The following is a 25,118-nucleotide window of genomic DNA, read 5'->3' as shown; positions in this document are numbered from 1 at the left end:
CTGAGGGAGGAGGTGTGAAACGTGCCACTTTTGGGGCACAACAGCAAGTCGAACTGCACGTTCCAAAACAAACGACACCTCGTGCTAATCATTTCTCTTCCACGGCACTCATCCGTAAAATACGAGCCTAAACTGGTTGGCTTTGGCCCGTTCTTTGTGCCGGGTCGAGAGCTGTGTTCAGCCTGCAGTATGTACGGGTAGGAGGCATGATTCTAAAAGGCCTTAAATGGCTTAGGGCCAGGTTACCTGAGGAATGGTCAACGCCCACAGTTACTGGCCCCAGACCCTAAGATCATCTTCAGGAGCTCTCCACTGGTACCCCTGCCCAGTGAGGTGAGGCGGGGGGCTACTAAGGAGACAGCCTTTTCAGCGGTGGCTCCCCAGTTGCGGAATGGCCCTCCCCAGAGCGCCTGGTGGTGCCTAAGTTATGGTGCTCAGCACCAGGGAAATCTCAGGGTTTGGTGTCCTTCAGTTTTGTTTTTTAAATGTGCTGTTGTGTTTTTAGATCTTTGCACTGATGCTGGCTTTGACTCTGGTTTCTACACTGGTTTCATTCTGTTTTAAATTAGAAGGTTGTTATGCTTCAGGAACACAGGAAGCTGCCTTATACTGAGTTGGACTCTGGGTCCATCTAGCCCAGTATTGTCAACACTGACTGGCAGCAGGGTTTCAAGCACAAGATTTCCCAGCCCTCCCTGGAAATGCTACCGGGGATCGAACCGGAGACCTTCTGCATGCAAAGCAATGTGCTTCACCAATAAGTGTTGACTATGTTACTGTATTTCACGGTTTTACATTTTGTTTTGCGAGCTTCTTGGGCAGTATAAAAACATAATAAATAAAATCATTTGGTTGGTGGTTTCAAACTGCTCTGCTTAGCTGTGCAGCTGTGTCCTCCACCCTCCATTAACTGTGTTCTGTGTCCTCTGCCCCACCGCTAATGGAATTGTGTTCTGTGTCCTCCGTCCCCCACTAACAGAACTGTGTTCTTGTCTTCTGTCCGCCGGCTAACATAACTGTGTTCTGCGTCCATCTCCCACCCCGCTAACAGAACTGTGTTCTGTGTCCTCTGTCCCCCGCTACTGAAGCTGTGTTCTGTGTTCCCCGCCCCCTACTAACAGAATTGTGTTCCCCACCCCCCTTGCTAGCAGAGCTGTGTCTGCCCTCCCCAACCCCCTGCTAGCAGAACTCAGCAATGCTGAGCAGAACTCCCAGCTCATGCACCCCCTTGTGCCAGCCAGGGATACCATCTGAATTACACCAGCCCCACTCCTGATATATGCAACTTAGGAGCAGGGCCAGGTTTAATTCAGATGACAGCGGCAGCAAGTGCAAGGAAGACAGGTGGACCAGGAGCTCTGCTTGGTGCACACAACAGGATTGCCAGCAAGCAGCAGGCTACCCACCAACTTGTAAGTGGTGGAGATGGGTAGGACAGCAAGGGCAGCTTGCAGTTTAAAACCTCTGGAGGGCACCAGGTGGGGGAAAGGGCAATCCAGGCTGCAAAGAGCAAAACACTCTTCGTTCCTAAATCAGTACAGAAGCTGAGGGAGAGTCAAATGGTCAGCAACCTGGGGAGATCTGTTGGGGAAGGGGGGGGACGACTCTTTCACAAAAATTTAGTCTTTGCCTGGTAAGCCCCCTCATGCAACTTTCACACTTTCAGGGATAACGTCTGTATAGAATGGATTTTACACTGTGCGGCAAGTGTCAGGGTCTATGATTTTGATTTGGGTGTGGGATGGCTTTACCTTTCATCATAAGCTGCCCAGAGAACATTGTGGTGTTGGGTGGTCGAAAAATGCAGTTAGTAAATACATAAATTTGTAAAATAATCGAGGACACATCATATACTAGGGACATACGGATTTTGTTAAACGGGTTCCGTCTGTATTTTGTGGACTTGCAGGCCTCTTTCATTCTGCTGTCCATTCATTGACGGAATCAGGTTTATATTAGGGACGTATGAGGATTTTGTTCCACTTGCACTAAAACACATTAGCGCTAATGGGCATGTAGGCCAAGCGCGTATCAGTGCTAATGCGCTTTAGCACAAGTGTGAATTTGCATAAATTCCCCCCAAAGTTAAAAAAAAACGCCCACAAGTCCACGGAATCCACACAACTCAGAAAAAGGCAGTTGCTGCAGAACCTGCAGGTCAAATTCATAGAAATTTGCATCCATTCTGGATTTCTCTGACACCCCTATTACGTAAAGACCTCCTGCATGAGGCCAAAACGTCCAGCTAATCCAACATTACCAAAAGGTGGTCAACCAGGCACCCTCAGGCAACCGCAACCAGGCCACGAAAGACGCTGTTCCTTCCCTGCCCCACAGTTTGTCCACAGCAATCAGGATCCAAAAGTAGACTGCCTCTGAACACAGAGCAGCTTTCCCTACCAGATATGTTAGACTACAACTGCCAGCACCCCCCAGCCAGCTTGTTGGGAGACATAGTCCAATACCAAATGCGGAAGGCTGGCAGATGTTCTATTTTAAGCTACAACAGCCACTCATAGAACTACCCAGCTTAAATTTTTCTAGTCCTCATAGATAGATAGATAGATAGATAGATAGATAGATAGATAGATAGATAGATAGATTTTTTTTTAAGACATCCATAAACACCCCCATATCTTGTGGCAATGAGTTCCATCAGTGAATTATGCGCCATGTGTGACAAAGTACTTCTTTTTGCCTCTGCTGAACCGAATTTACATTTTCTTTTTAAAAGATACCACTTCTCCCTAATTTCAGGGGCTCCTCCCATGATTTTTAAAAATCCAGGATCAATCCTGCCCAAAGAAAACTACTCCACAGACCACAAGCCTCTTATTCAGGTTCAGTCCCTAGGATCTCCCGGTAAATACAGCAACGGCCAAGGCCTTGCATGATCCACTGCCAAATCAGTGTAGTTTCAAAGTAAGTATGAGAGCCTTCTCCAGTTGTGGTCTAACACATCTGGAGAGCACCAGGTTGGGAAAGGTGGGATGAAGCAGCATCTCATATTCCTAAGGGAACATGCTATGTTTTGGAAAGCCATTGCCCGTCCTTTTTCTCGCCTGGCTTTTCTCGTCTTCTGTTTATTCTTCTACTTTTCCCTTTTCAATGCTCTTCTCCTATTGTTCATTCACTTTTCACTTTTCTGATGGACATACAAAGGAACGGTTGTCTTTTCTCATTTCTAGGATGACGTCTTTAAGAGAAATATAGACACTGTTTAAAAAGGCAGACACAGCTCCTATTAAAATCTGATGTTACCTGCATCTTCCAAACTGAAGTATTTTGAACCATGGGCACCACATGCTTACATTTTGTCTGTTTTCAGTTAAGTTATGTCAGGAAGGAATCTGAGCATGTGGAAATGTCTGGCAGCCCAGATTCAGATTGGAAACAGCCAGAACAAGGGGAGGCACCCTCCCTAGTGAGATCAGAGATGGCAAGACTTTATTCCCAAGACCTTGACACACAGATGGCCCAGGATGAATGGCCCCCCCTTTCCTCCACCATGAGAACCCCAGTTTCAGAGGAGAGTGAGGGGCACAACTTGAGGGACGCTAGGGTCCATCGCAGAGCGAAGCAGGAAAAGTTAGAGGCAGGGCTCAGACGCTCCGCCAGGTTGGCCACTTGGGGAAGCCAACGTAGGAGGGAGCCACCCTAAGGGAGGGGCAACCCTGCGAAGCAAGTCTGGCTGTGAAATTCATACCCAGACTACTGGCAACTTCTCTAACTTCCACTTTGTCTCCTCTATTGATATTCATAGATGCGTGGATGAGCCGTTTCATTGCAGTCTGAGAGTTTCCTAGAGTCTGCATTTGTAAAGAAGCCAGGTCCAAGGGCATAGTCTGAAGGCACATGAGGCAGTCACCTTGCTGAAGCTAAGCAGGTCTGGGTCCGGTTGGTGCTTGGAGGGGAGACCACCTGGGAACCACGTGTAGCCACCTTGAGTTCCACAGTGGAAGAAAGGTGGGGTATAAATGTAATGAATAAGTAAATAAATAAAAGCTAGCTGTTAACTAATAAAGAAGTGTAGCTCAAAGCCTTGTTTCCTGGGGTGTGTTGATTGTGGAGGGAGAGGACGAAGGAACTTGACAAGGGGCAATTCTTTTTCATGCATGTAAGCCACTGAGCCAGTTTGCACGACACGGCAGCCTATGCCCACAGGCTGTCATGAGTGAGCAGGAGAAAGTGGATACCACTTCCGTGCATGAGCAGGAGACAATCAGCAGTTAAGCCAACCACAAGCCATGGGTTAACGCAACTGTTAGCCTCCAAACAATGAGCAAAGGGCTGGATGCACCTGATCTCATCTGATTTCGGAAGCTAAGCAGGGTCAGCCCTGGTTAGTACTTGGATGGGAGACTGCCTGGGAATCAGGCTTCTTGCATGGAGCAGGGGGTTGGACTCGATGGTCTTGTAGGCCCCTTCCAACCCTATGATTCTATGATGTCGAGCAAAGGGCTGGATGCGCCTGATCTCGGAAGCTAAGCAGGATCAACCCTGGTTAGTACTTGGGTGGGAGATTGCCTGGGAATCAGGCTTCCTGCACTGAGCAGGGGGTTGGACTTGATAGTCTTGCAGGCCCCTTCTAACCCTATGATTCTATGATTACAGGAATGAACCCAGAGCTCCAGGCACCAACAACACACTAAGTGACCTATGACAGAGCCAGCTGTGGGTCGCTAAGGGTCCGTGGAAGGGGTGGGGGCGGTGCAGGCAGCGTGACTGTTCTTGCTCGCTCGTGCAGGACAGCCCATAGACTGGGTGGAGGGCCACACAGGTGGCAGGAAAGCAGCAGGCCAATGCCAAAAGTAAAACAATCTCAAACGCACGCAGAGCAGGACTTACTGGTTTTCTCTCAGGAAAGATGGCGCTGAGTAAGGAGCAGACAAATAGGGGCCCGGACTCCACCAACTGCAAACAGAATTCTGAAAGTGGAAGAAGGCAGATTTTTTAAAAAGCAGCATGGTTTGTTCGTGAAAATGCAGACCGACACAATGCTTAGCGATCAATCACAGCCAGCTCAGCAGGTGAATGCCAACAGGATGGTGGCCAAGACAAGGCTACTGAGAAACAAGAGGCTTGGAGGAACCCCAAGGTGCTGCAGAAGGAGGAAAAAATATTTCAGGGGAAAACCCCTAAAGGTGCATCCTTCTCCCCACCAATTGCATTGGTGGTTTGTTACAAACGTGCAGGCTGGGTTTGGACAACACGATAACCCGCATGCAAGGGTTGAGTATGGGTTGCTGTTGAAACGTGGGTTGTTGAAAAGTGGGTTATCATGTTGTCTGAACCCAGCTGCGATAACACACCATGGTTGGTTAACCAGGAAACAACCCACTGTTCACAACTCGAAAACAAACCGTTGGTTCTCTTCATGGGTTGTTCATGGTTAACAAACCATGGTTTGTTAGTGCGGCTGGGTTCAGACAACACGATAACCCACAGTTCAACAGCAACCCACACTCAACCCATATTCAACTGCTGAGTCTCGTTTGTCTGAACACACACACACTACAGTGTCTTGGCTGCTTTTCCTTCATATTTTCTCTGTCCTTTTCCTTTTTCAATTCTTCAGTTTTGTTTTGTTTCTACATTTATTTTTGCCAGCCACCCATTTATTGTTTGGCTGTAAGGGGGGATATGTATCTCGCTATAATTAAACACATCAAATACTGTTTTTATCCCAATGGTGATTCCAACCTGGTGCCTGCCAGATGTGCTGGGCTACAACTCCTGTCATCCTAAGCCAGCATGGCCATCGGGGAGAATGGGAGTTGCAGTCCACATGGCTGGTGGGCTCCAGGTTGGGAAAAGCAGCTCCAGGGTTCCAAATCACAAGGAAGGGGTTTTTGGGGGGCAGGATGTCCCGGCTGTAAGAGCTGTTTGACAGCTTAACACACTGTCTCAGGAGGTGCTGAGTTCTCCTTGGTTATTTATCCTGGCATGAGCTTTCATGGCCATTGTCCGTTTCATCAGACACACGAAAACCTCACATTGGCAGATTTACACACACATGCTGGCCGGAGCGGTGGGGTGGCAAAAGGAGATGTAAACTGTGTTGTCAGAGGGAACTGGAATGCAAAAAGTAAAGAGAGTTGTATTTCCATTCCTTGTGACCACACCGTTTACACATCTCTCACACACACACACACACACTCACAGCACATGTATATCTGCCAATTTGAGGTCAACCCTTTGTGCCTCTGGCCAAGCAATGTCCACAAAAGCTTGCAGTAGAATCTCTAGTCCTGAAGGTCTCATGAGCAAAGCAGCTTATAAATATAGTCCGTATTTGCCTTGCTCGTGTCACCCCTCCCTTCCCAGAAGGCACACGCGGCTCCAACAGAGTTCCCTGGCACTGCAAACTCTGGCCTCAGCCAGGAAGGACAGCACGGCACGGGAAGACCATCCCGGCCCCATACTCTAGCCAGAGAAGGGACAGCTGCAGGGAGCTTGGTTGGCCCTTCCCTGCCTGAAAGAATGCCTGGAAGAACTCTGAAACCAAGAGACGGTGCCTGAGGTTTGGTTGTTTTCCTCCTCCCTCCCGACCCCTTTTCCTTTTGTGTTATGTCTTTCAGATTGGAAGCCTGAAGGCAGGGAAGTGTCTCGTTATTAATTTCATCGGCCACTCTGGGAGCCTTCTTTTGGCTGAACAGGAGGGTAAAAAAGATGTAAATAAATCAATAAATGAAGTGTCACCAGACTTGTGGTTTTTGCTGTAACAGACTCACGCGGCTACCCTTCTGGAAATTGTCTCCTTTTTGTTAGAGGTTTTTGAGCAAAGGCTGGATGGCCGCCAAGTGGAGATGCAGTAGCAGCAAATAACCTGATTCAGTGGTGGGGTGTGTGTGGACTAAATGAGCTTTGAGGTCCCTCCCAACTCTCTGCTTCCAGCGTAAACAGCAGCTGCCCGTTCAAGCACACGCTGCTTTGTACAGCCCCCTCCCCCCCCGGCTGTCTCGCCTTTCCTTCAAATGCAGCCAGGGCAGGACTGCGGCTGTTCTGTGAGGGGAGGAGCCACACAGCGATGGGTCCTAGCTGAACCAATGGCACAGGAGACTAGGGGAAGGGAAGCCAATGAGCATCGTTCAAAGCTGCACCTGCACCCCCGCAACCCGCCAACGAACCCTGTCCCATACACGGCAAGCGAAGCTTCATCAACGCCACGGGGGCACCGGTGGACTCACCTCGATGGCAGGCATGCTGGGCTGGGGCTGGAGGGCAGGCATCCCGTACAGCGCGTTGCCGGACTGCTGGTGTTGGCATGGCAGGTGGTAGCTCTTCCCCCTGTCCATGCCGAGGTGCAACGAGGGCATCAGGCTTCGGGTTGCTTCATGGAGGGAGCCGGGGCCTGGCAAGAGATCCCAGAGGGCGCGGGGAGGAGGAGAGGGGGCTTTACCTACACCCTTCGCTTTGCGGCATGTCCTAAGGGGCAGAGAGAAGTGGGGAAGAGAGGTTAGGAAGCTGCTTCAGGCCACAGTAGAATCAGGGTCCCTCTGGGGATGATGGGAGCCAGAGTCCAACGTGTCTGGGAGGCACCAGGCTGGGCAAGGCGGATCTGGTGCTCATAAACAGGGATGGCTTCAGTTGTTACAGAGATAGGAGGGAGAGAGAAAGCTGGGCAGCACCGAGTCAGGCCACGTGGCCAGTTTCTCCTGTTCCCCATGGAGAAAAAACGGTGGGGAGATTGCAGTGGGGATCGAGAAGTTGGCAGGAAAGGAAGACAAACAGAGAGAGAGGGGGAGCTGCTTCGCTATCCCCTTCTACTCCCCCCCAAAACAGAGGAACAGGTGCAGAGGTGCAAGGCACCCGCCTGCGTTTCGGATCCTGCATGGGCCCTGGGATGCAAGGGACAGGAATTAGTTTGGAGGGCAAAAGAGTCCAAACAGAAGGGCCATTTGGGGAGGGTTCCGGAAGGGCAATTTGCAGGTGAACAAGACAGAATCGCCCAGGACACTCAGCTCAAGGTGGCCACTGTGGAAAAAAAGGGAATTTCGAAGGAAGACATCAACCCATCCAAGGCTTCTTTTAAAGTCACACTGCAATATGTTTGTTAGTCTTTAAGGTGGCACAAGAAGCTTGGGTGTTTTGCTGCAACCGACAGACAGGGCGACCCCTCTGGAAAGACACAGGTCTTGTTCCTGTCCTTCATCAAGAGATTCAGCCCTATTTCCTGCGGTCTGAATAAGGACAAAGGTTTTTTTTTTACCACACTGCATACGTTAATCAGCTCACCATAACCAGGATTGGGCTTGGGACCTCGATAATTGAGGGAGCACCTCTCCCTATATAACGCCTGCCTAAGGACAGAGATCTGTTGGAGGGGCCCTCCTCTGCGTCCCACCAGTGCAAGATAGACACTACGGCGGGACGTGGGAGAGGGCCTTTTCTGCTGTGGCACCCCGGTTGTGGAATGCCCTCCACTTAGAGGCCCGATTGGCACAGACACTGGTTTCATTTCAGCACCAAGGAAAAACCTGGCTTTTTACCAAAGCCTTTGAGAGCTAAATGCATTCCTTAAAGTAGCACACTGTTTTAATTGTTTTAGATTTTAATTGGTATTAGAGTGTTGAATAGTTTAATATGTTTTGAGCTGTTAAAATTATGTATTGTTTTATACTGTTTAAATTGATTTTATCTATACTCCGCCCTGAGATCTTAATGATATAAGGGCAGGATACAAAAGTGATTGATAGATAGATAGATAGATAGATAGATAGATAGATAGATAGATAGATAGATGTTTTGTGAATAGCAGCCATTAAGGTAATCATCACTGCTGGAAAGCAAATTGTTCCCACTCAGTGAGCCCGTTTGCACATAAGGAGAAGCCGCTGTGGATGGATTTCCTGCAGGGCTTCTAGTTGCAGCACTAGCCCGCAACCCTAAAACAGGCCATGGGTTCTGGGTTGCTTGTTCACCAAGAACCCACCCTCGCCGGGTTTGCATGCAACGACAAGCCGTGGGGGCCCCACCCTGCCGGAGTCTGAATTTTCAAAATGCACAACAGCCAGCCCCTCGGGGAAATTCGCCCACAGCAGCTCGCTGTTACGTGCGAACCAAGTCAGTGTCGACAATACTGGGCAAGGTGGAGCCCAGTAGCCGCTTCCGATGTTCCTGTGATTATAGGGAAATTAATTTCCACCTTTTCTTCCCCCGCCCCACCCCACCTCTCCCCCCTGCTTAAAATTTAAGCAGTGTAAGGAGGGGAATGCTATGGAGCTGTCATGTCTTAAGGAGGTTATTTTTTTTTATCAGAATAATCGTTTAGGAATTCTTGCAATGGCCAAATAACGCCCTGAACTTCTTGGAACACTGAAATTGCATTAAACCCGCTTCATTTGATTGGGAGGGTATGTGAGAAATATTCAATATCGTTGCGAAACTTTTGGCTACTGCAAAAACTCTGAATGTGAGAACTCTGTACAGCATGTCATTTTAAAGTTTCGATTTATTAAAAACATACACCAAATAGGATGAAACAGCTGCTAATCCTACCAGGGCCTGGCAGGGGGGCGGTGGGAGGGGAGATAATCTAGGGGAAAAGCTTCCAGTTCAAAATTTCCTAGGAAACCCACATCACTGGGGTGTTTTCTGGAAGTGGCGAAAGACAATAGCCCACACAACTGCTTTCAGCATTAAGCATTTCTACTTCTCAACTGTGAAATGAAGTGCTTGCAATTTTTTTATTTAACACTGGGGTAGCCATAGGCGATTAGGAATTATATGCTGATGAGTAAGTGGACAGAATTCCACCCAACCTCACCCAGTCCCTCAACTGCCTGGGAGAAAGCATTTATATTTTACTTGCCTGCTAAGAGCCATAGCTCAGTGTGATAGAGCACATGCTTTGCATGCAAAAGGTCCCAGGTTCGATCCCCAGCTTCTCCAGGTACGGGAAGGGAAGAATCCTGCCTGAAACCCTGGAGAGCCACTGCTGCCAGTCAGCGTCGACAATACTAGGCTAGATGAGCCAATGGTCTGACTCAGTATAAGGCAGCTTCCTTTTTTCCTATTCTAATCAGCCCTTGATTGAGAACCGTGAGGACTAGGAGCTTGCTTTATTTGCAGGTAAAGGGTTGTCGCTCAGTAACAGAGCCCCTGCTTTGCACGCAGAAGTTCCCAAGTTTGATCCCCAGAAGCATCTCCAGTGAAAGTGGGCATGGGCTTTCCTTGGCAAAGCTCGATACAAGTTACTCATCATCCAAGCCACCCCTGCACTGGGGCCATGGCTCAGTGTGGTAGAGCACATGCTTGGCCTGCAGAAGGTCCCAGGTTTGATCCCCGGCTTCTCCAGGCAGGGCAAGGAAAGAATCGCACCTGAAACCCTGTGCTGCCAGTCAGTGTCGACAATACTGGGCTAGATGGGCCAATGGTCTGCCTCACTATAAGGCAGCTTCTGAGGTTCCTAACTTGGGTTTCCATGACGGCCATGAAAGAAGGGGTTTAGGGAGGCTAGTAAAAAATTGTTGCAGGCTAGTAACTCTGCCTGCCTGCCAGGAAGAACATCACAGCCCCATACATTGGTCAGAGAAGGAACAGCCACTGCAGGGAGCTTGTTTCGCCCTTCGCTGCCAGAAAGAACACCGTAAGAACTTTGAAACTAAGAACTGATGCCTGTGTCTTGTTTTTTCCTCTTCTCTCCCAAGCCCTTTTCCTTTTGTGCCATGTCTTTTCGCTTATGGGTGAGCAGAAGGGAGATCTCCAGATTTGTGGACTTCAGCTCCCAGAAGCCCCAGCCAGCATGTCCAATGGCCAAGAATGCTGGGAGTTGAGGTGAAACACATCTGGAGATCTATCTCCTGCACACCTTTGTTTCAGACTGCCAGGCTGGGGGCAAGGAGTGCCTCACTAACTCTCCTAAGCCGCTCCGGGAGATTTTTTTGGCTGAATAGCTGGGTAAAAACACTGGACACAACCAAACAAATAAATATTACAGAAGCACGGAGGTGGGGGCTTGGGAAATGGGGCAGGGAGATAGGAGAAGCTACAGCACAGGTTCTCTTTTGATGTCCAAGCACAGCGGAGGTTGCAAGGCCTGCATTCCCCCCAGGACTGCACCCACAGCCACACCCAACTGCAACATGCCAGCGATAAGACATCTTTGCCACCGCCTCACAGCCATTTGCATTCATTGATTTCAAAAGTCAGAAAATTGCCAAGGTCTAAACAGCTTGCGAGGAAGCCCCGCCTGGCCATGGGAGTGAGGGGTGTTGGTTGGACTCAATAGGAGCACTCTGCATACCCTCAAGGCACTCTTTATGGATCGAAGCTGTGTCCTGGTCTGGAAAACCGATGGCATAGAATAGGATGTTAGAGTTGGAAGGGAACCCAGAGGTCCCGTAGCCCACCCCCTGCTCATGCGGACACCTCGCTGCAGGGTGCAGCTACAGCAACGAAGATGATCAGGGAACTGGAAACAAAGCCCTACGAGGAGAGACTGAAAGAACTGGGCATGTTTAGCCTTGAGAAAAGGAGACTGAGGGAAGATAGGAGAGTGCTCTTCAAGGACTTGAAAGATTGTCACAGACAGGAAGGCCAGCATCTCTTCTCAAACATCCCAGAGTGCAGGACATGGAATAAAGGGCTCAAGTTACAGGGTGCCATATTCCAGCTGAACATCAGGAAAAACGTCCTGACTGTTAGAGCAATACAACAGTGGAACTGATTGCCTAGGGAGGTGGTGGGCTCTCCCACACTGCAGGCATTCAAGATGAGGCAGGACAGCCATCTGTCAGGGATGCTTTGACTTGGATTCCTGCACTGAGTGGAGGGTTGGACTAGATGGTCTTATAGGCCCCTTCCAACCCTACTATTCCATGATTCTATGATTCTACAGCGTCACAAAATATCTCCAGCGAGGGGGAGACCACTGCCTCCCCAGGCAGTCTGTGTCCCACTGTCAAACACCACCCCCCCCCCGATTCGAAAGTCTCTCTTAACGTTCTGTCCCTCTTCTTGCATGACAGCCTTTCGGGGATCTGAAATCCGCTACCGTGTCTTCCCTTAATCTTTGCTCCTCCAGGCTAAACATAGCCATCTTTTTCAACCATCCCTCCTAGGACTCAGTTTTCCAGACCTCCTCCTCCTCTGGACACACTCCGGGTTTGGCCAATGCCCCTCTTAAAACGTACTCCAGTACGCCAGCTGCAGCCCGACCAGTGCAAAACAGAACACTGACTTCTCACAGTCTCACTTCTCCCTGTGTTGACATAGCCAAAGATTGCAGCAGATTAGATCTAGGCTTCCCACATCTGGCCGGGTAGTGTGTGTGTGTGTGTGTGTGTGTGTGTGGCGGAAAGCAGGTGGGCTACTGGACCAGGGGTGGGGGACTAGATATTCTAGGGTTTGTTTGTTTTTCTTTACCAGAACCCTGAGGTCCACCAAGTGCAAAATAATGCCTCCAAGACATACATTCTTAGAATTAAGAAGCAAGGTGCCTCCATGCTCAGCCCACATGTTTTCAGTCCCAGAACGGTGCCTGGTGTCCGTTCACACACAAATCTACCCCAATTTTCCTCTAAGCTTTCCACATTTCAGCACCTTTTTTAAGGTGGGGGAAAACACACCTTTCGTTGCTGCTAACCTCAAACAACAAGGAGCCAGGATCTCTTGCAGAAGTACTACAAAACCACTCAGGGATCTACCGGTAGATGCTGACCTACCTTCTGCCCACCCCTGAGCTAAACAGATCCGGGGTTGCCCATCTTCTATCATGAGGAAGAGGCAGATTTAATCATCATTTCAAAAGGGGAGCTAGCAGGAGTAACGGGAAAGAATTTTGCATCTCGCTCAAACCAGGCTTTCCCAGGGTTAAGAGTTCCATGCGTCTCGTGACTGCTTTGCGTCAACTAGGACAGCCCACCTGGGTCCCGCCAAATGCTTCCAATTGCAACTCCCATCAGCCCCAGCAGCGCAGTCAGGAGGCGCCATAGGACACCATGTTGCCGGAGGCTGTGCAAGCCAGCAAAAACGTACAGGCTGTGTCCTTGGCTTGTTCAGCAAGAGAGTCAAAGAGTTTTCCTTTAAAGCACGATTCCAGGTTCGCACGTGACAACAATCCAGGAATCTTCGAAAAGTAGCTGTCCCCAGCGTTCCCCAGACGTCTCGGCCTACAACTCCCAGCATCCCCCGGTTGTGCAGGGCTTCACACAGGCTCCTCTTGGCTCATGCGCACAACACATCACCCTGGTTTAGTGTCGCGTGCAGGCTCCGCGGCGTAAGCCCATGTCCAGAGGGGGCTGCCGCATTACGTCTGCAGCAACAAAGAGTCTTTGTCAAAGGCGACAACATTCATTCCGGCGTGAATCTTCATGGACTATCGCCCACTTCGTCAGATGCAGAGTTACACTTCAGCCAAGAGATCCGTGACCAGGGACAGCCCAATTTCGCAAGCTGGATGCAGCCAACACAGTCACCAACTCCTCCTCCCGTGGCTTGCTTTTAAAGATTTACCATTCCTTGGAAAGTGACAAAACCCCATTTCGCAACCCAATGAATCTTCCTCTTGTTTGGATTTCCCCCTCCTTTAGTGAGAAACACCTTTTTTATATGGTTTGGCGGGGGGGGGGGGAGCAAAAGCACCCAAAACTGGCAAGAGCAGACATGCAACCACAAATGTCTGCGTTCACAGCTACATTTCAGATCAATTGGTTTTGCTAGATCGAACAAAGTGGTCCAGCTAGACCACTGCTGGCTGAGGATTCTGGGAGTACCTGGACTGGTCCACTTTAGGTACACTGCCACACTCACAGGAAAGAGCTGGGCGCATCTCAGAATGCACCTTCAGGCCACACAGGTTGACAAGGACGACCAACACACCTGGCCAGGTGCCCCAGGTGAACTGAATGGGTGTCCCAGAGCTCTCCACAACCCCCTGTCCCCGTTGCCGGCATGCAAGGGGGTCCCTCACCCAGGCAGAAAGTGGGTTCCCTCAAGGCAGAAAGTTTCAAAACTGCTGTCCCAGAATTTGGCTGCATCTTGGGGGTGGAGTGAGAAAGGACAACGTAAGGCTTGGCAAGCTTGAAATCTCTCCCCGGGCTTTTTTCCAAATCAAGTGACAACACTCGCCCTTTTACGAACGGCCATCGTCTCTTTTTTACGATGCCATAAAAGCCCCATAAAATGCACGCTGTTAAAAGGTGTGGGTCCGTGCTTTTCAGAAGACGCCCAGGGCTTCCCCAACCCCTGGGAGTGTTAATGGCCGTTCCCGCCATGTTTGAGGACTCGAAGGCATGCCTCTGGGAGCTGGACTTTGCAGCGCTTGGGAGGAGCGGAGGAAACATCCCGGAAGAACCAGTGGTATAATAAGAAGATGGTGGCTTATTCCTGGCCAGGCTGTGGGTTTACCTGCACTGGTATTGGCTACATTCGAATGCAACAAGAAGCCAGGATTCTCCAGAACCAGGCTTCTTCTCATACAGCTGTGAGCTGGACCCCACAGATGGATCGCTCCCACTCTGATCGCTAAACCAACCAGGAAGGGTTTGTTCAATCTGTCATATGAATGGGATCCTTGGCGGACTGCCCCCAAACACCTGTGGCGGCAACCAAGAACAAAGTCCAGTTTGCGATCCCAGCTTGTAAAAAAAAGGAGTGAGAAGCCAGGATCTGGATGACTTGCCCAATGTGCTGCCCTCCAGATGTGCTGGACTACAACTCCCAGCATCCCCCAGCCAGCCATGTAGAGAAAGATCGTTCCTGGTCCTTTTAACCATCCTTAAAAGGTTCTTTTCTAAAAGGTGATCCTTCATACATAGTACATACGTAGTACTCCTATGTACAGCAGTTGCTGGGGAACATGGGTGGGAGGGAGCTGTTGCATTAATGTCATGTTTGTGGGTTTCCCATTGGGGCTTCTGGTTGGCCGCTGTGGGAACAGACCTCTGGCCTAGATGGACCCTCGGTCTGATCCAGCATGGCTTTTTTCATGTCCTTATGAAGCCGGGTCTCCCCGGGCCTCGTCAGACAGACATCAGGGATAGTGCCACCTCCTAGCGGAAGAACGGATCAGCACCTGACCTCCACAGGAGTAGAAGCATCTCCTGCCCTCCCAGACCAAAGAAGGGCAACAAAACAGAGCCTCTTCTCCCCATCCCAGGACAAGCCCAGGCCACAGCACCTAACCACAACCCGGGCAACTGCTGTGGCACATACCAAGGAAAGCAACGGAATGGGCAGAGAACCATCCATCACGGCCACAGGGCAGGGGTGGGAACCCCTTGCAGCCCAAAAGGGATATTCAGAGAAAGTCTCGGGAGCCACATTCCAGTGGTGGGAAGGACCGAAGGTAAGACGGGGCGAGCCAAAGGGTACGAGGCCAAAATCTCAACTACGCCAGCATGCTGCAGCTTAAAGCTCCTACTGTGTTGTAAGAATAGGAATTTGCGGCATTTGCAGCTAGTCGAAATCTCAAAGCGCGCCAAAGAAACCCGCTCGTTGGAGCAAAGCCAAGCTGAGCCAGGGCACTCCTGTCCCCCAGTGACGTCAGATGGAAACCAAGTCCTGCCACCCAGAGATCTCTGGGTCACTCGGTGGCACGGAGCGGCAGCAGGTTCAACGGGTCGTTCCAGGCCGTTCATCACGCAACACACTCCGTAGCTGGCGGAACCCGTTGCCACCGGTTCTGAGGGCTTTTCGGAACGCAAAGGGTTCAAGGAATTCGTAGGGGACGAGTCCCTCAAGCCACCATTTTGATGAGTGGGTGTGGCTCAGAGTACAAGATGCCAGAGTGGCTTTCCCCAACCTGGTGCCCTGCAGATGTCTCGGACTACAACTCCCAGCATCCCCAGCCAGCCATGGCTATGGGATGCTGGGAGTTGTAGTCCGAGACATCTGCAGGGCACCAGGCAGGGAAAGACCAAAAAACAGGGCAGAAAACCCAAGGGGTTAGACCCTGGGCCTGCACCGGCGTCTTTAAAAACCCCATGACTCCTGACTTTTTCAACGGGAGGTCCTTCTCTCTCCCCATGCCCTCCCCTCCTTTCTCCAAGTTTGTAACAGCTTTTGATAGGAAATCGAGAGCCGGCGATTCCCGAAAGAGCTGTAGAAGATGAGCTTCTCTTACTTACGGTTTTACGGAGGGTAACTTATTATGAAGGGTATAAAATCAATAGCAGAGAGAGAGACCTTCCCATCCCATTTCTGCATTATCTCATTGCCACCACTCCCTAAACAGTTAATTTCAATTCAAGTACAATCTCTACTCCTACAGGGCACACACCCCTCTTCTCCGATTAAGAAAAAGAAACTTTGCTTAGCTCCACGAAAGAAATGAAAGGAGATGGCTGGCTGCAGGCAACGAAGTGAAACAACAGTCAGTACAAATCCTGGAACAACAGTTAATGTATATTGGACTGCTTAAAAAAAAAACGAACAAAAGAATTATGTTTCAAGTTTCTAGCCCTCAAGCTGCAAAGAGAACCTTGGAAGCATGTCAGTGAGAACTGGGGGAAATCTGAGAATCTCAGAACCAAGGCAATGAAAATTCTGCACTGAGGAAAGTTGGAATTCTGGTACAACCTACATAATTTAATCAAGTCAAGTGAATTCACATAATTTAGCCCACCCTTGCTCATTAGCTCCAAAGTGTGGCAGATCAACATTCTTTGTGTGGAAGGTCAACACCCAACTCTCTCCTGATTTTAAAGAGTCCTCTACGCCTGATCGCTTGGAAACAAATTCTCATTCACTGTAGGCGATTAGAACTGCTTCCAAGAGTTGCCAGGTTGGGGCAGGAGAGCACTAACACCCCACCTCTTAGACATCCTATTCTTGACACTGAAAGGATACATAAAAGGAAGGACTTCTTCACACAGCACAGAGTCAAACTATGAAATTCTCTACCGTGAGATGTAGTGATGGCTGCCAACTTGGAGAGATTTAAAAGACAGATTCATGGAGGAAAAGGCTATCAGTCCTGACGGCTATGTGCTTCCCTCAGTACCAGAGGCAGTGAGCCTATGCACACCAGTTGCTGGGGAACATGGGTGGGAGGGTGCTGTTGCACTCATGCCCTGCTTGTGGGTTCCCGGTCGACAGCTGGTTGGCCACTGTGTGAACAGAACGCCGGACTAGATGGACCCTTGGTCTGATCCAGCATGGCTCTTTTTCTGTTCTTATCCTCACACTCACCCTGCCACCACAGGTTTCTGAGACGTCATGCTCACGTGCTTTGAAGCCTGTGTTTGTACTCTTAAGAGCTAGAAACTTGCTCGCTTTAAAAAAAACACCCAGAAGAAAGCCAAGCCCTCTGTGATGCTGAATTCTGCTCCCAAACCCTATGCTTGGTGCAGCTCTACTGCAGAACTGACTGACACAGAAGGCAGAGGAGAGATCATTCTTTTGCAGGAAGTTTGGGAGGATTTGAAGGGGAGAACAATTTGAAACGGTTGAGTGTCAAATCTGGGGGAGACTTCATCCTTAACAGCCCTGTGCCTGGCTGTCTGCTAAAAAAATATGAAGTGTTTCCCAACAGAGGCTGAAATCTCACCGGCTCAAGAGTCCAGGAGTCAAGCAGCAGGCAAATAAAACCCCGAACCGTGGAAAAGGCTTCCACGCTGACACCGAAACACGATTCCTCTGGGGCGATATCCAATTACCCAATGCACATTTAACAGGCACGAGCCACTCCAAGAGAGGCGGCATTTAATTATCTGCATTGATAAGCTTTTGGCTGAGTCTGATGGACACAGGAGCCCAAGCAGACGAAAAACAACAGCAGCTCAGGGACAACTCACACATGCTCATGAAACAGTCCTAACACTTCCCCTGTCAGCGTCTCCACATCCAGAGAAGACTGGTGCACTTGGGTGAAAACCTATTCCAGACTAGCTTCCTTCTGGGATGCCTTGGCTCACCCCAAGCAGGGGGATTTCTGAGATGGAGGGGGAGAAGAAATCAAATGTACCCCATATCAGCCACCTGCTGCAGACAACATCCATTCCTTCCCACCCCTCCCCGAGCCCTACATAAAACGCAAAGAAGCCATGCTGACAGACGGCGCTCAGCCCGTCACCCAGCAGTCCAAGGCACAGGACATGCGCCAACGGAACGTGTCACCATGTTGATTCTGTGGCTCTCTTGTTCTGCTGAGGCAGCATTCCACAGCAGCGCTTTCCAAAACTGTCTGCCTCCCAGGAACCCTTTCCCTCCTGCGTCAACATGTCTGCCAAGGAAGCGGTACACATTTCCTAAGGAATCCTAACTGCCAAAGAGGATTCTGGGAGAACAGGAGAGGATTTGGGGAGCATTTTCCAGGGCAGCCATGACAGTTCAGGGTCAGAAGGCCCCAGGTTCGATTCCTAGCATCTCCAGGTAGGGCTGGAAAATATCCTTCTCTGACTCTGTATACAGCAGCTTTCAATGTCCTGTTTCACTCAGCCCTTCATTCAGAACCATGAGGACTGGAACCTTGGTTTATTTCTAGAGAAAGGACTGTAGTTCAGCAGCACAGCCCCTCCTTTGGATGCAGAAGGTCCCAGCGTCGATCCCTGGCTGCACCTCCAGGTAGAGCCAGGAAGGAATCCTGCCTGAAATTAATTGTTGTGAACTGCCCAGAGAGCTTCAGCTATTGTGCGGTATAGAAACGTAATAATAAATAAATAAAACCTGGACAGCCACTGCCAGTCAGTGTCGATAATACCGGACTAGATGGACCAAAGGTCTGATTCAGTATACGGCATGTTTCTCCATTGAAACAGACGAACCCTGAGGGCTAGAATCTTGCTTTATTTTTAGGGGAAGAGCTGTAAATCAGTGGGAGAGCGCTTCCTGAGCATGCAACGGGCCCCAGCTTCAGCCCCCGGCAGCATCTCCAGATGAGGCTGGGAAAGTCCTTTCTCCAAAACCTTGGAAAGCCACTACCAGGATGGAGGAAGTGCTTGATTCGGTACATGACAGCTCTCCTATGCTTCTTCAAGGCCCCGCTATCACTCCTGGTTTTAGAGGGCTGGGAGCCAGATCTGGAACAGTGTCACAGGGGTGGCAGGCTCTGTTTAACTCAAAAGCTGACAGGTCGCCACCCTCTCAGCTTTGCTGTTTTGGTACTTTTCAGCTCTCGGTGGCAGCCAGAAAACTCACACTGGATGCGACAAGGATCTGCCCCACCCAATCTGATGAAGGGGGCACAAAGAGGCACCACACGACAGAGTAGGAACCGACTGCTAATGGACATCTAAGGAAGCCAAAGATTTTCAAACACGGGCCCTTCCTCCTCAGACATCCTCATGGAACTTCTCCGTTTGCAGAAGGAAAAGCGGAATACAGAAGCAAGCCTTGCTGATTGACAAGAGGCAGCAAAACATGAGGAGGGCCTTTCCACTGGCCATGGCTCACATTTTCAGCCAGAAGCACTAGCCCAGAAGCCAAGAAGGCCCCATTTGCAAGCAGGAGCACTCGTGGAGGGCGGGCAAATCGCTACTAGCATATTAGCAAAAATAAGTTTGCAGGTTACTTTTGAGGACTTATTTTACAAGGTTAGGTTTATGTTTGGACCACTTATTTATTTAAAGTATGTTTAACCTGCTCCTCGGCCAAAAACAGAAAGCCTGCAGGCTGACAATGTAAATAGGCATAACGCACAAGGAAAAAGGGATGAAGAGGGAAGAGGAAAAAATTAAGTAGACTGCCAGCAGGGTTGCCCCGGGTGTCGGGGGGAGCAGTTCAACCAGAGCAGACACTGGTATTTCCTTTGCCTGTTCTTGCCTCCCTAGCTCATTCTCTTTTTCCACAGGGCAGCTGGGGTCAGTTTAGCCCTGTGAGGCTGGGAGAATCCAAATGGAGCAAGCCCTGAAGGTGGAAAGCCTGCCCTCTGCAAATGGCGGTCTGAAAATTAAGGAACCGGCCTCAAGGATTTAAGCATCTCTTCCTGCTTCTTGCTGGCTGTAACCACTCTGAGGTAGCACAGAAAACAGGCAGGATGTGGTGAGGAAATCCAGTCCTCTGGAACTCACAGCTTTCCATTTTGTTGGTAAAGAAAGACAAGTTTCTAGCCCCTATGATTCCAAAAACGTGCTTGAAAGGGACGGGCAACAGACGTTTCAAAACTTCAGGAGATGAAGGGGCAGGCAAATCACAATTGTCACAGAGCTCCATGCTCTGGCAAAAGAGCGATGTTGCACAAGGTAATGGAAATGACAGAACCATGCCAAGGAAAAGAGGCAAATTTCTCTATTTGCATCATTTAGACACATTCTCAGCACTAAGCTGAAAGGATTTCAATTACCTTCACTGCAGAGTAACACAGACAAGGGTCCTGTCTGAACCAAAACTAACCTGGGCTGTGGAAGAATCCAGGTGATCCCCACATAAGAGGCTCTGGGTTCAAGACATAAGTCATAGGAAGCTTCCTTGCAAACAAGTCACACTATTTTGCCTGCCTAGTATTCTGACTGGTAGCAGCACTCTGGGTCTTGGGCAGAGAAGGATTAGCTGATCTGTTTTGACTCGAAATCCTGGGGTTTGAACCTGGGACCTTCTGCATGCAAAGCAGGGGCTCTACCACTCAATTCAAGATGAGGCTGGACAGCCACCTGTCGGGGATGCTTTGCTTTGGATTCCTGCATTGAGCAGGGGGTTGCACTCGATGGTCTTACAGACCCCTTCCAACCCTACTATTCTATGATTCTATAGGGATGCTTTGCCTTGGATTCTTGCATTGAGCAGGGGGTTGGACTAGATGGTCTTATAGGCCCCTTCCAACCCTACTATTCTATGATTCTATAGGGACGCTTTGCCCTGGATTCCTGCATTGAGCAGGGTGTTGGACTAGATGGTCTTACAGGCCCCTTCCAACCCTACTATTCTAGGATTCTAGGATTATGAACCTTCCCCTAAATATAAAATAAGTTTCCAGTCCTCATGGTTCTGAATAAAGGGCTGGTTTAAACATTGGAAGCTCTCTTAATAAAAGAGGAAACTATTTTATAGTCAGACCGTTTGCCTATTTGGCCTTTCCTATCACTGGCTACTGAGATCCTTTTAATGGGAAACCAGGCTACCGCACGGTTTCAACTCAAGAGGGAATCTGCTCTGTACCTGGGCTACTGCCCGTCTCCGGGGCACCATGCTGCCCCCAAAGCCTTCAAAATAAGCAGCCCAGCACCCGCCTTCATGTCACTCCCTTCTGAGGTGGGCCCTCGCCCCCACAAAGCCCAGGAAACTCTCGCAGCTTCGGTGTGCCCAGAAAAGCAAGGAGGAAACACTCTCTATGCACTGCCCTTCTCAAAATGCTGTACCAAAAGGTTGGCAGAAAAAACGGGGGGGGGGGGCACTGTTCCAAAGGAAAGCCACTTCCTCAAAACGCAAGGGCCTCTCAAGCTCAGAAAAGAGAAGTGGTTGGGTGAGTTTCGCAGGAACGCAAGAGCATCCCTGCCGAAATGGACCAAAGGTCCTTGGAGAGCAGCACCCTGTTTGCAACAATGGCCAAGCGGATCCCTAGAGGAAGCTCAGGGCAGGAAAACAGTGCCCCTCCCCTGTTATTTGTCCTCAGCACTGGGGACATTCAGAGGTAGACAGCTGCTGAACAGCTGCTGGACACAGACGCTCGACTGCGCTAGCTGAGCCAGTCTCCCCCAACCTGGTGCCCTCCAGATGTGTGGTACTGCAAGTCCCATTATTCCCAAGCAGCAGGGTCAACATATTCTGTGAGTGCATCTTTTGTGTTTATAAATATGACTTTTCATCTTTTGCTTTGAATTCTGGAGTTTTGATATGGTCTGTTTATTCCCCATGTATTTATCGCATGCATATATGGGAGCCAGTGTGGTATAGTGGTTTAAGTGTTGGACTGGGACTCGGAAAACCTGGGTTCAAGTCCCCACTCTGCCCTGAAGCTCATTGGGTGACACTGGGCCAGTCCCTGACTCTCAGCCTAACCTACCTCACAGGGCTGTTCTGAGAATAAAATGGAGAGGAGGCGGACCAGATAAGCCGCCTTGGGTTCCTCCCAATAGGAAAAAAGACAGGTTATAAATGCAATATATTTGTTTATAAATTGTTTTTAGATATGTTATCTGTATGTGTGGTACTATGCAAATGGTTTTTAAACTTCAGGTACTTTTTTTTAATGGTTTCAAATCTTTGTAAACCATCCAGAGAGCTTCGGCTATGGGGCGGTATAGAAATGAAATAATAATAATAATAATAATAATAATAATAATAATAATTTGTTTTATTACATTTCTATACTGCCCCATAGCCGAAGCTCTCTGGGCACTTCACAAAAATTAAAACCACAAAGCGCAGCATTGAACAATAGAAAAGGTGAAAGCTTAAAAACACAATAGAACAGTACAACCAGAATAAAACCTAGCAACGATGCAGAGATTTAAAATACAGATTTAAAACACTGAAGCTAAAATACTGGGAAGCTAAAATGCTGGGAGAATAAAAAGGTCTTCGCCTGTCGCTTGAAGGAGAATGACATAGGTGCCAGGCAAACCTCTCTACGGAGCTCATTCCACAGACGGGGTGCCACAGCAGAAAAGGCCCTCTTCCGGGTAATAATAATAATCCACCCAGGGAACACTGGTTATCAAGCAGGATAAACTATAATAAACACATAAAATACATTGCCTGTTTCTTTGCTATGTATTATTGCAACCTTCCCCAAACTGGTGTCCTTCAGACATGTTGACATGGGAGCTCCTTCAAGCCCTTCCGTTGCACGCTTCAAACCCTGACTCCCCTCTCAAAGAGATCAACCATGAGTACCCATGTGTTCCAATAACTATATTTATTTATTGCATTTATATCCTGCCTTTTTTCCTCTTGCAAGGAATCCAAGGCGGCTGACATTATCCTCCTCCTCCTCTCCATTTTATCCTCACAACAACAGCCCTGTGAGGTAGGCTGGGCTGAGAGTCCATGACTGGCCCAAAGTCAAGCAGTGAGCTTCCATGGCCGAGTGGGGACTAGAACCCGGATCTCCCGGCTCCCAGTCCGTCACTCTCACCACTACACTACGCTGGCTCTGCCTTGTACACAATCAAACCCCTGGGCCATCTAGCCCTGTACTGCCTGCTCAGACTGACAACTTGCCATGGGCAACCTTCTTCTCCAGCTTTGCCAAATGAGTTTTTCACTGATGGGACAGGGGGTTGAACCTAGGACCTCTGGCATGCCACACACACGATTTTTTGCTGCATTATGGTCCTTTCTGCTGATCTTAAGTGAGTGATGAACACACACACACACACACCCCCAGAAACCCAGCAAGGTTCTGCAAACTGCTCGCACCTAGAAAACTCCCCCCCATTTACAGAAAAACCCACAAATGTTCTAGCCAGGAAGAACGCACGTTGCAACACCAACCCACCCACCCCCAAATCCAGATATATTTATTTTTTTATCAGCAGCATAAATCCAAGACGCCCCCACCGATTTAATGCAAACGCCAATACACCGGACGTTCGAAGTCGCGGAGGGCGAGCTTGATGCCACAGCATGGCAGTTAAGTTTTATGGCCAGCCAGCTCTTCTGTGCTCCAAGCTCGTTTTTCACGCGTCCCAGGCTTGAGCTGCCAAACCATGCGGTAGCGTTTTGCACGCTTCATGCTTCCCCGTGCCCTCTGTCAGCAGGACCAAAGCATACGCTGGCTGTTTCAGGTTTCGTTTCCCACAACAAGCAGAGTCACGCTGGGATGTGAAGTTCAGCACCCGGAGCATCGACACTTTTTTCCCTTGTGTGCGAGGAGAAAAAGAGAGGCAGGAAGCAGGGTTGCTGCCTCATGTGGGTTCAAATCTTACCACCAAAAGCAATGAGCTACAGAGAATGACTATGCATATGCCGAGGGGTATGGTGCCTTTGAAGTGGAGGTTCCATTGTTCCATCATGACGAGTAGCTATTGAGAGACCTCCCATCCTCCATGAATTTGCCCATTCCACATCCCACAGCCAATTCCTGTGGGACGTGGAAGGGTGGATTATTTGTTCACCTTAGGTCACTTTAGTCTACTCCAGGGGCTCAGATAGAGAGAAGTCTTCCCCCATCACCTCCCACCTGAACCTTTGGACTAGAGATGCTGGGGATCGAACCTGGGACCTTCTGCCTACATAACGCAAACAGGTCTGCAGGATGAGGTTCCAAAGACAGTTTTCTGGGACCATTTTGTCTTCCTGGACACTTCGGCTCCTAGGACAACTGGTACTGGGTGTGTGTGTGTGTGTGTGTGTGTGTGTCTATTTTGCAACAGGGACCTCAACAAAAGGTTGCAACAGATCCTCCCTTCCTAACACTAGTGCTTATGTTCAGAGGTCCCACCAGCATTTCGCTCTTCTCCCCCACCCCCTGTTTTGGTTTTCTGGGGGCTTAAAGGGGGGGGGTTGTACTTCTGAAAACCTTGGTGTCCTGCCAAGCCTACTCATTCACCCCTCTTGCTTCTCAGCAGTGCTACTTTTGGCTACAGCCCTATTGGCCCTCAGCAGCTGAATTTGCTATTAGAGGGAGGAATACACAAAGCTAGACTTAAATGAGAATTTGCGCACAAACACGCATGAGCATTTATTCATTACACTTATGTCCTGCCATTCCCTCCAAGGAGCCCAAGGCAGACTACACGATCCTCCTCCTCCTCTCCATTTTATCCTCACAACAACCCTGTGAGGTACCTTAGGCTGAGAGCCGGTGACTGGCCCAAAGTCACCCAGTGTGCTTCATGGCCAAGTGGGGACTCGAACAGGAGCTTCCCCCCATCTGGGTCTAACCACTACGCCACACTGGCTTGAGCGCTCGCTCTCTCTCTCTCTCTCACTCACACACACACACACGTGCAAACACAGTCACTTTCCACACGACCAAGAAAGAAAAGCTCAGATGTGGCTCTGCAAATAAGGGAAAGTCAGATTCTTGGCAGCTGGAGCTGTGTGGGGCAGGAAACACATGGAGACTCCAAGCCAAAGGCCACAATCTGGGACACAGCTGACAGAGAAAGGGCTGGTTTGCATGTAACGGTGGCAAATCGGAGGTTAATTAAGCCCACACATTTGCCAGGCTGCGTGCCACATGCATCCCACTCGCTGTTTAAATATGCAACCTCCATTCAGCCTGATCATAGGTTGCTCCATGATGTGTGAACCCAGACACTTTGGGTTGTTCATAGGTAAAACAGCCTAAA

General features: G+C 49.5%; 1 protein-coding gene across 2 annotated transcripts in view; it reads right to left on the bottom strand.

Annotated features, from left to right (window-relative positions):
- The window catches only part of SBNO2 (strawberry notch homolog 2), a 116,543-nt gene that overhangs the window by 77,853 nt on the left and 13,572 nt on the right, over positions 1 to 25,118 (bottom strand). For both annotated transcript variants that reach the window (XM_084825941.1, XM_084825939.1), the window contains exons 2-3: positions 7,191 to 7,428; positions 4,849 to 4,928 (exon numbers count right to left, since the gene is read on the bottom strand). In XM_084825941.1, coding sequence (XP_084682067.1) covers positions 4,849 to 4,928; positions 7,191 to 7,319 — 209 coding nt within the window. In that variant the 5' untranslated portion in view covers positions 7,320 to 7,428. The remainder of the gene's footprint in view (positions 1 to 4,848; positions 4,929 to 7,190; positions 7,429 to 25,118) is intronic.

The sequence above is a fragment of the Heloderma suspectum genome, chromosome Z (genome assembly GCF_057233095.1).
Source record: "Heloderma suspectum isolate Gila_16-S chromosome Z, 16-S_ref, whole genome shotgun sequence".
NCBI classification, from domain to species: domain Eukaryota; kingdom Metazoa; phylum Chordata; class Lepidosauria; order Squamata; family Helodermatidae; genus Heloderma; species Heloderma suspectum.
This window is presented reverse-complemented; position numbering and strand designations above follow the sequence as displayed.